The sequence below is a fragment of the Salmo trutta genome, unplaced genomic scaffold (genome assembly GCF_901001165.1).
Source record: "Salmo trutta unplaced genomic scaffold, fSalTru1.1, whole genome shotgun sequence".
Taxonomy (NCBI): Eukaryota; Metazoa; Chordata; class Actinopteri; order Salmoniformes; family Salmonidae; genus Salmo; species Salmo trutta.
Genome location: NW_021822681.1, coordinates 350,468 through 364,504, shown reverse-complemented (window position 1 = coordinate 364,504; position 14,037 = coordinate 350,468). Strand labels below are relative to the sequence as shown.

The following is a 14,037-nucleotide window of genomic DNA, read 5'->3' as shown; positions in this document are numbered from 1 at the left end:
CTGTTCCCGAGTAATACACTTTAACCTGTTCCTGAGTAATACACTTTAACAATAACCTGTTCCCGAGTAATACACTTTAACCTGCTCCCGAGTAATACACTTTAACCTGTTCCTGAGTAATACACTTTAACAATAACCTGTATCCGAGTAATACACTTTAACAATAACCTGTTCCTGAGTAATACACTTTAACCTGTTCCCGAGTAATACACTTTAACAATAACCTGTTCCCGAGTAATACACTTTAACAATAACCTGTTCCCGAGTAATACACTTTAACAATAACCTGTTCCCGAGTAATACACTTTAACAATAACCTGTTCCCGAGTAATACACTTTAACAATAACCTGTTCCTGAGTAATACACTTCAACAATAACCTGTTCCTGAGTAATACAATTTAACCTGTTCCTGAGTAATACACTTTAACAATAACCTGTTCCCGAGTAATACACTTTAACAATAAACTGTTCCTGAGTAATACAATTTAACCTGTTCCCGAGTAATACACTTTAACAATAACCTGTTACTGAGTAATACATTTTAACAATAACCTGTTCCCGAATAATACACTTTAACAATAACCTGTTCCCGAGTAATACACTTGAACAATAACCTGTTCCTGAGTAATACACTTTAACAATAACCTGTTCCCGAGCAATACACTTTAACAATAACCTATTCCTGAGTAATACATTTTAACAATAACCTGTTCCCGAGTAATACACTTTAATAATAACCTGTTTCCGAGTAAAACCATTTAACAATAACCTGTTCCCGAGTAATACACTTTAACAATAACCTGTTCCTGAGTAATACACTTTAACAATAACCTGTTCCGAGTAATAACTTTAACAATAACCTGTTCCTGAGTAATACAATTTAACCTGTTCCCGAGTAATACACTTTAACAATAACCTGTTCCTGAGTAATACACTTTAATAATAACCTGTTCCCGAGTAATACACTTTAACTTTAACCTGTTCCCGAGTAATACACTTTAACCTGTTCCCGAGTAATACACTTTAACCTGTTCCTGAGTAATACACTTTAACAATAACCTGTTCCCGAGTAATACACTTTAACAATAACCTGTTCCTGAGTAATACACTTTAACAATAACCTGTTCTTGAGTAATACACTTTAACAATAACCTGTTCCCGAGTAATACACTTTAATAATAACCTGTTCCCGAGTAATACACTTAACAATAACCTGTTCCCGAGTAATACACTTTAACCTGTTCCCGAGTAATACACTTTAACAATAACCTGTTCCCGAGTAATACACTTTAACCTGTTCCCGAGTCATAAACTTTAACCTGTTCCTGAGTAATACACTTTAACAATAACCTGTTCCCAAGTAATACACTTTAACAATAACCTGTTCCTGAGTAATACACTTTAACAATAACCTGTTCCTGAGTAATACACTTTAACCTGTTCCCGAGTAATACACTTTAACAATAACCTGTTCCCGAGTAATACACTTTAACCAATAACCTGTTCCTGAGTAATACACTTTAACAATAACCTGTTCCTGAGTAATACACTTTAACCTGTTCCCGAGTAATACACTTTAAAATAACCTGTTCACGAGTAACACACTTTAACAATAACCTGTTCCCGAGTAATACACTTTAACAATAACCTGTTCCCGAGTAATACACTTTAACAATAACCTGTTCCTGAGTAATACACTTTAATAATAACCTGTTCCCGAGTAATACACTTTAACTTTAACCTGTTCCCGAGTAATACACTTTAACCTGTTCCCGAGTAATACACTTTAACCTGTTCCTGAGTAATACACTTTAACAATAACCTGTTCCCGAGTAATAAACTTTAACAATAACCTGTTCCTGAGTAATACACTTTAACAATAACCTGTTCCTGAGTAATACACTTTAACAATAACCTGTTCCCGAGTAATACACTTTAATAATAACCTGTTCCCGAGTAATACACTTTAACAATAACCTGTTCCCGAGTAATACACTTTAACCTGTTCCCGAGTAATACACTTTAACAATAACCTGTTCCGAGTAATACACTTTAACCTGTTCCCGAGTCATAAACTTTAACCTGTTCCTGAGTAATACACTTTAACAATAACCTGTTCCCAAGTAATACACTTTAACAATAACCTGTTCCTGAGTAATACACTTTAACAATAACCTGTTCCTGAGTAATACACTTTAACCTGTTCCCGAGTAATACACTTTAACAATAACCTGTTCCCGAGTAATACACTTTAACAATAACCTGTTCCCGAGTAATACACTTTAAAAATAACCTGTTCACGAGTAACACACTTTAACAATAACCTGTTCCCGAGTAATACACTTTAACAATAACCTGTTCCCGAGTAATACACTTTAACAATAACCTGTTCCCGAGTATTACACTTTAACAATAACCTGTTCCCGAGTAATACACTTTAACAATAACCTGTTCCCGAGTAACACACTTTAACAATAACCTGTTCCCGAGTAATACACTTTAACAATAACCTGTTCCTGAGTAATACACTTCAACAATAACCTGTTCCTGAGTAATACAATTTAACCTGTTCCTGAGTAATACACTTTAACAATAACCTGTTCCCGAGTAATACACTTTAACAATAAACTGTTCCTGAGTAATACAATTTAACCTGTTCCCGAGTAATACACTTTAACAATAACCTGTTCCCGAGGAATACACTTTAACCTGTTCCCGAGTAATACACTTTAACCTGTTCCTGAGTAATACACTTTAACAATAACCTGTTCCCGAGTAATACACTTTAACAATAACCTGTTCCTGAGTAATACACTTTAACAATAACCTGTTCCCGAGTAATACACTTTAACAATAACCTGTTCCCGAGTAATACACTTGAACAATAACCTTTTCCTGAGTAATACACTTTAACAATAACCTGTTCCCGAGCAATACACTTTAACAATAACCTATTCCTGAGTAATACATTTTAACAATAACCTGTTCCCGAGTAATACACTTTAATAATAACCTGTTTCCGAGTAATACAATTTAACAATAATCTGTTCCCGAGTAATACACTTTAACAATAACCTGTTCCTGAGTAATACACTTTAACAATAACCTGTTCCCGAGTAATACACTTTAACAATAACCTGTTCCTGAGTAATACAATTTAACCTGTTCCTGAGTAATACACTTTAACAATAACCTGTTCCCGAGGAATACACTTTAACCTGTTCCCGAGTAATACACTTTAACCTGTTCCTGAGTAATACACTTTAACAATAACCTGTTCCCGAGTAATACACTTTAACAATAACCTGTTACTGAGTAATACACTTTAACAATAACCTGTTCCTGAGTAATACACTTTAATAATAACCTGTTCCCGAGTAATACACTTTAACAATAACCTGTTCCCGAGTAATACACTTTAACCTGTTCCCGAGTAATACACTTTAACAATAACCTGTTCCCGAGTAATATACTTTAACCTGCTCCCGAGTAATACACTTTAACCTGTTCCTGAGTAATACACTTTAACAATAACCTGTTCCCGAGTAATACACTTTAACAATAACCTGTTCCTGAGTAATACACTTTAACAATAACCTGTTCCTGAGTAATACACTTTAACCTGTTCCCGAGTAATACACTTTAACAATAACCTGTTCCCGAGTAATACACTTTAACAATAACCTGTTCCCGAGTAATACACTTTAACAATAACCTGTTCCCGAGTAATACACTTTAACAATAACCTGTTCCCGAGTAATACACTTTAACAATAACCTGTTCCTGAGTAATACACTTCAACAATAACCTGTTCCTGAGTAATACACTTCAACAATAACCTGTTCCTGAGTAATACAATTTAACATGTTCCTGAGTAATACACTTTAACAATAACCTGTTCCCGAGTAATACACTTTAACAATAAACTGTTCCTGAGTAATACAATTTAACCTGTTCCCGAGTAATACACTTTAACAATAACCTGTTCCCGAGTAATACACTTTAACAATAACCTGTTCCCGAGTAATACACTTGAACAATAACCTGTTCCTGAGTAATACACTTTAACAATAACCTGTTCCCGAGCAATACACTTTAACAATAACCTATTCCTGAGTAATACATTTTAACAATAACCTGTTCCCGAGTAATACACTTTAATAATAACCTGTTTCCGAGTAATACAATTTAACAATAACCTGTTCCCCAGTAATACACTTTAACAATAACCTGTTCCTGAGTAATACACTTTAACAATAACCTGTTCCCGAGTAATACACTTTAACAATAACCTGTTCCTGAGTAATACAATTTAACCTGTTCCTGAGTAATACACTTTAACAATAACCTGTTCCCGAGTAATACACTTTAATAATAACCTGTTCCCGAGTAATACACTTTAACAATAACCTGTCCCCGAGGAATACACTTTAACCTGTTCCCGAGTAATACACTTTAACCTGTTCCTGAGTAATACACTTTAACAATAACCTGTTCCCGAGTAATACACTTTAACAATAACCTGTTCCTGAGTAATACACTTTAACAATAACCTGTTCCCGAGTAATACACTTTAATAATAACCTGTTCCCGAGTAATACACTTTAACAATAACCTGTTCCCGAGTAATACACTTTAACCTGTTCCCGAGTAATACACTTTAACAATAACCTGTTCCCGAGTAATACACTTTACCTGCTCCCGAGTAATACACTTTAACCTGTTCCTGAGTAATACACTTTAACAATAACCTGTTCCCGAGTAATACACTTTAACAATAACCTGTTCCTGAGTAATACACTTTAACAATAACCTGTTCCCGAGTAATACACTTTAACAATAACCTGTTCCTGAGTAATACAATTTAACCTGTTCCTGAGTAATACACTTTAACAATAACCTGTTCCTGAGAAATACACTTTAACAATAAACTGTTCCTGAGTAATACAATTTAACCTGTTCCTGAGTAATACACTTTAACAATAACCTGTTCCCGAGTAATACACTTTAACAATATCCTGTTCCCGAGGAATACACTTTAACCTGTTCCCGAGTAATACACTTTAACCTGTTCCTGAGTAATACACTTTAACCTGTTCCTGAGTAATACACTATAACAATAACCTGTTCCCGAGTAATACACTTTAACAATAACCTGTTCCTGAGTAATACACTTTAACAATAACCTGTTCCCGAGTAATACACTTTAACAATAACCTGTTCCCGAGTAATACACTTGAACAATAACCTTTTCCTGAGTAATACACTTTAACAATAACCTGTTCCCGAGCAATACACTTTAACAATAACCTATTCCTGAGTAATACATTTTAACAATAACCTGTTCCGAGTAATACACTTTAATAATAACCTGTTTCCGAGTAATACAATTTAACAATAACCTGTTCCCGAGTAATACACTTTAACAATAACCTGTTCCTGAGTAATACACTTTAACAATAACCTGTTCCCGAGTAATACACTTTAACAATAACCTGTTCCTGAGTAATACAATTTAACCTGTTCCTGAGTAATACACTTTAACAATAACCTGTTCCCGAGGAATACACTTTAACAATAACCTGTTCCTGAGTAATACACTTTAACAATAACCTGTTCCCGAGTAATACACTTTAATAATAACCTGTTCCCGAGTAATACACTTTAACAATAACCTGTTCCCGAGTAATACACTTTAACCTGTTCCCGAGTAATACACTTTAACAATAACCTGTTCCCGAGTAATACACTTTAACCTGCTCCCGAGTAATACACTTTAACCTGTTCCTGAGTAATACACTTTAACAATAACCTGTTCCCGAGTAATACACTTTAACAATAACCTGTTCCTGAGTAATACACTTTAACAATAACCTGTTCCTGAGTAATACACTTAAACCTGTTCCCGAGTAATACACTTTAACAATAACCTGTTCCCGAGTAATACACTTTAACAATAACCTGTTCCTGAGTAATACACTTCAACAATAACCTGTTCCTGAGTAATACAATTTAACCTGTTCCTGAGTAATACACTTTAACAATAACCTGTTACTGAGTAATACATTTTAACAATAACCTGTTCCTGAGTAATACACTTTAACAATAACCTGTTCCCGAGTAATACACTTTAACCTGTTCCCGAGTAATACACTTTAACAATAATCTGTTCCCGAGTAATACACTTTAACCTGCTCCCGAGTAATACACTTTAACCTGTTCCTGAGTTATACACTTTAACAATAACCTGTATCCGAGTAATACACTTTAACAATAACCTGTTCCTGAGTAATACACTTTAACAATAACCTGTTCCTGAGTAATACACTTTAACCTGTTCCCGAGTAATACACTTTAACAATAACCTGTTCCCGAGTAATACACTTTAACAATAACCTGTTCCCGAGTAATACACTTTAACAATAACCTGTTCCCGAGTAATACACTTTAACAATAACCTGTTCCCGAGTAATACACTTTAACAATAACCTGTTCCTGAGTAATACATTTCAACAATAACCTGTTCCTGAGTAATACAATTTAACCTGTTCCTGAGTAATACACTTTAACAATAACCTGTTCCCGAGTAATACACTTTAACAATAAACTGTTCCTGAGTAATACAATTTAACCTGTTCCCGAGTAATACACTTTAACAATAACCTGTTACTGAGTAATACATTTTAACAATAACCTGTTCCCGAGTAATACACTTTAACAATAACCTGTTCCCGAGTAATACACTTGAACAATAACCTGTTCCTGAGTAATACACTTTAACAATAACCTGTTCCCGAGCAATACACTTTAACAATAACCTATTCCTGAGTAATACATTTTAACAATAACCTGTTCCCGAGTAATACACTTTAATAATAACCTGTTTCCGAGTAAAACCATTTAACAATAACCTGTTCCCGAGTAATACACTTTAACAATAACCTGTTCCTGAGTAATACACTTTAACAATAACCTGTTCCCGAGAAAAAAACTTTAACAATAACCTGTTCCTGAGTAATACAATTTAACCTGTTCCTGAGTAATACACTTTAACAATAACCTGTTCCTGAGTAATACACTTTAACAATAACCTGTTCCCGAGTAATACACTTTAATAATAACCTGTTCCCGAGTAATACACTTTAACTTTAACCTGTTCCCGAGTAATACACTTTAACCTGTTCCCGAGTAATACACTTTAACCTGTTCCTGAGTAATACACTTTAACAATAACCTGTTCCCGAGTAATACACTTTAACAATAACCTGTTCCTGAGTAATACACTTTAACAATAACCTGTTCCTGAGTAATACACTTTAACAATAACCTGTTCCCGAGTAATACACTTTAATAATAACCTGTTCCCGAGTAATACACTTTAACAATAACCTGTTCCCGAGTAATACACTTTAACCTGTTCCCGAGTAATACACTTTAACAATAACCTGTTCCCGAGTAATACACTTTAACCTGTTCCCGAGTCATACACTTTAACCTGTTCCTGAGTAATACACTTTAACAATAACCTGTTCCCAAGTAATACACTTTAACAATAACCTGTTCCTGAGTAATACACTTTAACAATAACCTGTTCCTGAGTAATACACTTTAACCTGTTCCCGAGTAATACACTTTAACAATAACCTGTTCCCGAGTAATACACTTTAACAATAACCTGTTCCCGAGTAATACACTTTAACAATAACCTGTTCCCGAGTAACACACTTTAACAATAACCTGTTCCCGAGTAATACACTTTAACAATAACCTGTTCCCGAGTAATACACTTTAACAATAACCTGTTCCCGAGTATTACACTTTAACAATAACCTGTTCCCGAGTAATACACTTTAACAATAACCTGTTCCCGAGTAACACACTTTAACAATAACCTGTTCCCGAGTAATACACTTTAACAATAACCTGTTCCTGAGTAATACACTTCAACAATAACCTGTTCCTGAGTAATACAATTTAACCTGTTCCTGAGTAATACACTTTAACAATAACCTGTTCCCGAGTAATACACTTTAACAATAAACTGTTCCTGAGTAATACAATTTAACCTGTTCCTGAGTAATACACTTTAACAATAACCTGTTCCCGAGTAATACACTTTAACAATAACCTGTTCCCGAGGAATACACTTTAACCTGTTCCCGAGTAATACACTTTAACCTGTTCCTGAGTAATACACTTTAACCTGTTCCTGAGTAATACACTTTAACAATAACCTGTTCCCGAGTAATACACTTTAACAATAACCTGTTCCTGAGTAATACACTTTAACAATAACCTGTTCCTGAGTAATACACTTTAACAATAACCTGTTCCCGAGTAATACACTTTAATAATAACCTGTTCCCGAGTAATACACTTTAACAATAACCTGTTCCCGAGTAATACACTTTAACCTGTTCCCGAGTAATACACTTTAACAATAACCTGTTCCCGAGTAATACACTTTAACCTGCTCCCGAGTAATACACTTTAACCTGTTCCTGAGTAATACACTTTAACAATAACCTGTTCCCGAGTAATACACTTTAACAATAACCTGTTCCTGAGTAATACACTTTAACAATAACCTGTTCCTGAGTAATACACTTTAACCTGTTCCCGAGTAATACACTTTAACAATAACCTGTTCCCGAGTAATACACTTTAACAATAACCTGTTCCCGAGTAATACACTTTAACAATAACCTGTTCCCGAGTAACACACTTTAACAATAACCTGTTCCCGAGTAACACACTTTAACAATAACCTGTTCCCGAGTAATACACTTTAACAATAACCTGTTCCTGAGTAATACAATTTAACCTGTTCCTGAGTAATACACTTTAACAATAACCTGTTCCCGAGTAATACACTTTAACAATAAACTGTTCCTGAGTAATACAATTTAACCTGTTCCCGAGTAATACACTTTAACAATAAACTGTTCCTGAGTAATACAATTAAACTGTTCCTGAGTAATACACTTTAACAATAACCTGTTCCCGAGTAATACACTTTAACAATAACCTGTTCCTGAGTAATACACTTTAACAATAACCTGTTCCTGAGTAATACACTTTAACAATAACCTGTTCCTGAGTAATACACTTTAACAATAATCTGTTCCCGAGTAATACACTTTAAAACCTGTTGGGGTTAGGGGGCAGTATTGAGAATTTTGAAAAAAACATGTGCCCATTTTTAACTGCCACCTACACCAACTCAGAAGCTAGGATATGCATATTATTACCAGATTTGGATAGAAAACACTGAATTTTCTAAAACTGTTTGAATGGTGTCTCTAAGTATAACAAAACTCATATGGCAGGCAAAAACCTGAGAAAACCTGAGAGAAAAAAAGAATTTTGTGGCTGTACTATTTTTTTTGAGTCATTGTTTAATAGATACCACAGTGAGAAAGGATTCATTTCGCAAATCCTACGGCTTCCACTAGATGTCAGCGATCTTTATAAAGTTGTTTGAAGCGTCTATGATGAACAGAGATCGAATTAGAATGCAGGGAAGTTGACGTCCCTGGGATGTCGTCACTTCCATTATTGCCTGCACCTGCGCAATCATGTGACGCGAGACATTTTTCAAAACCGTTTTTCTAGACAGGAGAGGTCGGGTTGAAACATTACTGATGTTTCACGTTAAAAATGGCTCTAAAGATTGATGCTAAACAACGTTTGACATGTTTGAACGAACGTAAATAGATTATTTTTTAAACTTTTTTAACTTTTCGCAGTGACTTCCCACCCCCCCCCCCCGCGCTACTTTTTAGTAGCCACCGAAGCCTAACAACTTGGAGTTATTTGGACATCAATTATGAACTTTGTCAAAAGAAACCACATTTGTTGTGGACCTGGGATTCCTGGAAGTGCCAATGGATGAAGATAATCAAAGGTAATGGATTATTGACAATAGTATTATTGATATTACATGGTTACAAGATGATGCTAACCTATATAGCCTAGCCTATTGTTCTTAGCATAGCACCCGGTTTATTGCAACTTGTGATTTCCCAGTAAAGTTATTTTGAAATCTGGCAATACAGTAGCATTTACGAAATGTTAAACTATAATTATTTGAATGACAATATTAGAATTTACCAATGTTTTCGAATAGTAATTTTGTAAATTGTAACGTTGTTCAACGGAAGCATTTCAGAGAAGAAAAAAATCTGAATTTCACCGCTACTGTAAAATGCTGTTTTTGGATATAAATATGAACTTGATGGAACAAAAAATGCATGTATTGTATAACATAATGTCCTAGGAGTGTCATCTGATGGAGATTGTCAAAGGTTAGTGCATAATTTTAGCTGGTTTCTGCTTTTAGTGACGCCTGACCTTGAATTGAAAATGGATGTTTGTACTTTTGTGGCTATGTACTGTCCTAACATAATCTAACTTTATGCTTTTGCCGTAAAGCCTCTTTGAAAATCGAACAATGTGGTTAGATTAAGGAGATGTTTATCTTTTAAATGGTGTAAAATAGTTGATTTTTTGAGAAATTGAAATTATTAGATTTTTGATGTTTTGAATTTCCAGCCTTGCTAGCAATCCCATCTCAGGGTTCATTGCTACCCCGTAGCCCCAACAGGTTTTAACAATAACCTGTTCCCGAGTAATACACTTTAACAATAACCTGTTCCTGAGTAATACAATTTAACCTGTTCCTGAGTAATACACTTTAACAATAACCTGTTCCCGAGTAATACACTTTAACAATAACCTGTTCCCGAGTAATACACTTTAACAATAACCTGTTCCTGAGTAATACAATTTAACCTGTTCCTGAGTAATACACTTTAACAATAACCTGTTCCCGAGTAATACACTTTAACAATAACCTGTTCCTGAGTAATACACTTTAACAATAACCTGTTCCTGAGTAATACACTTTAACAATAACCTGTTCCCGAGTAATACACTTTAATAATAACCTGTTCCCGAGTAATACACTTTAACAATAACCTGTTCCCGAGAAATACACTTTAACCTGTTCCCGAGTAATACACTTTAACCTGTTCCTGAGTAATACACTTTAACAATAACCTGTTCCCGAGTAATACACTTTAACAATAACCTGTTCCTGAGTAATACACTTTAACAATAACCTGTTCCTGAGTAATACACTTTAACCTGTTCCTGAGTAATACACTTTAACAATAACCTGTTCCCGAGTAACACACTTTAACAATAACCTGTTCCTGAGTAACACACTTTAACAATAACCTGTTCCTGAGTAATACACTTTAACAATAACCTGTTCCTGAGTAATACACTTTAACCTGTTCCTGAGTAATACACTTTAACAATAACCTGTTCCCGAGTAATACACTTTAACAATAACCTGTTCCCGAGTAATACACTTTAACAATAACCTGTTCCCGAGTAATACACTTTAACAATAACCTGTTCCCGAGTAACACACTTTAACAATAACCTGTTCCCGAGTAATACACTTTAACAATAACCTGTTCCTGAGTAATACACTTCAACAATAACCTGTTCCTGAGTAATACAATTTAACCTGTTCCTGAGTAATACACTTTAACAATAACCTGTTCCCGAGTAATACACTTTAACAATAAACTGTTCCTGAGTAATACACTTTTATTAGTATGTTGATACATAATACTTCAGTAATTGCATTTTAATTGCATAGCAATGAGATGAGAGATTTTGTAACTACTGTACACAAGAAGAATAGTGACTTCCTTATTCCACTTCTGTAATAACTCCCTTATTATGCCATGAAGACATTTCCAAAGTCCTATGTATCAACAATTTTGCTATGGTAATAATGAACTGACTAGACATGTAAAGGAAAGAGCAGCTGTTCTTAATGTTTTGTTTACTCAGTGTATATTTACACTAATTCAACTGTTTTAGTTTTCCATCAAATAAATATATATTTCTTCTGAAATAACTTGCATACCTTCAAAATACTTTTAAAAAAATGATTGATTCGTTTTTTTGAAACCTGTATTTGATATCAAAGAAATGAGTTGCCTTTTAGTGTAAACTCTATTAGATTAAGTTGGTCATTTTCAAATAAACCCCAAACTACAACAATTCCCCGTCCAGGTCTGGTGTGTACCTGGTAATCCAATCCCTTGTTGTTGAGTGCTACGTTGATGGTGAAGGTGGAGGAGTCATGATGCGGACGGAGAGACGGCTGTTCGTCTGGACGATACCGGACCACAAAGTTCATCACCGCCTGGGCCTGGGGGGGGGGGTTAAAGGTCGTCATTTATACAAGGACCTGTACATAGCCAAACATTACAGTCTCAGAGGAAGCTGGTTTAATGTATTTGTGATCTTTCAAATGTTGGTATCCTGTTCGCCCTTGCCATGAACATGCTGGTGAAGTCAGCTGCGGTGGAATGCAGAGACCCGCTGACCAAGTCTGGTGTGGGACAACCTATCAGAGCCTTCATGGACAACCTGACTGGGACGACAACCTATCAGAGCCTTCATGGACAACCTGACTGGGACGACAACCTATCAGAGCCTTCATGGACAACCTGACTGGGACAACCTCCTATCAGAGCCTTCATGGACAACCTGACTGACAACCTCCTATCAGAGCCTTCATGGACAACCTGACTGTGACGACAACTTATCAGAGCCTTCATGGACAACCTGACTGTGATAACCTCCTATCAGAGCCTTCATGGACAACCTGACTGTGACGACAACCTATCAGAGCCTTCATGGACAACCTGACTGACGACAACCTATCAGAGCCTTCATGGACAACCTGACTGTGACGACAACCTATCAGAGCCTTCATGGACAACCTGACTGACGACAACCTATCAGAGCCTTCATGGACAACCTGACTGTGACGACAACCTATCAGAGCCTTCATGGACAACCTGACTGTGACGACAACCTATCAGAGCCTTCATGGACAACCTGACTGGGACAACCTATCAGAGCCTTCATGGACAACCTGACTGACGACAACCTATCAGAGCCTTCATGGACAACGTGACTGACGACAACCTATCAGAGCCTTCATGGACAATGTGACTGACGACAACCTATCAGAGCCTTCATGGACAACCTGACTGGGACGACAACCTATCAGAGCCTTAATGGACAACCTGACTGACAACCTCCTATCAGAGCCTTCATGGACAACATCCGTCCCAGGAAGTAGGTGGATTTTGAAGGGGTTGGAGAAGCTCGCCACTTGGGCACGGATGAGCTTCAAGCCAGCAAAGTCTAGTTCCCTGGTGCTGACGATGGGGAAGACGGTGGACAAGTTCCGCTTCCGCCATTCGAGACACACAGATCCCATCGTTCACAGAGAAACCGGTGGAGAGTCTGTTTGACAGCAGCCGAGGGATACAGCATTCATCAAGACAACCGACCAAGAGCTGGTAGTATGATTGGCTGCAGTGGACAAGTCAGGTTTACCTGGCAAGTTCAAGGCCTGGATATACCAACATGGTGTCTTCCCACAGATTCTCTGGATCCTCCTTGTCTACGAGGCCCTGATCTCTACAGTCCAGAGAAGGGTTAACAGCTATCTCAGCAAATGGCTGGGAATCAAAGCCTCAGTGCATCTCCATGAGGAATTCATGGTGAGCCGTACAGGGAGGTGCTGCGACACTAGGAGACAAGGGACCCGGAAGTCTCCTAGGCAGGGATAGAGGTGAGGACAGGAAGCAAGTGGAGCAGGCTGAGTGACGGCTACGGCACAGTGTGTTGGTGGGCATTACAACGCCACGCTACGACAAGGCCCAAGGGAAAGACCGGCGGAAGCTGCTGCAGGAGGAAGTGCAAGCAGCAGTCAAGGAGGAGCGAGCCGGTAGGATGGTCGGAATGAGGCAACAAGGAGCGTAAGGTCATATGGACCGAGCTTTGGAACGCCTCAGCGCATACATTTTTTGATCCAGGTAGTCTACAATGTTCTACCAAGCCCATCTAACCTGTTCTGCTGGGGCAAGGTCGATTCACCATCATACCCTCTGTAGCTGAAGAGATAACCCTTGAGCACAGCCCCAGGTGAGAGT

General features: G+C 36.9%; 1 protein-coding gene across 1 annotated transcript in view; it reads right to left on the bottom strand.

Moving 5' to 3' along the window:
• The window catches only part of plod3 (procollagen-lysine, 2-oxoglutarate 5-dioxygenase 3), an 80,283-nt gene that overhangs the window by 18,838 nt on the left and 47,408 nt on the right, over nucleotides 1-14,037 (bottom strand). Inside the window, exon 17 of the mRNA XM_029744587.1 lies at nucleotides 12,111-12,236. Within this exon, the coding sequence (XP_029600447.1) occupies nucleotides 12,111-12,236 (126 nt within the window). The remainder of the gene's footprint in view (nucleotides 1-12,110; nucleotides 12,237-14,037) is intronic.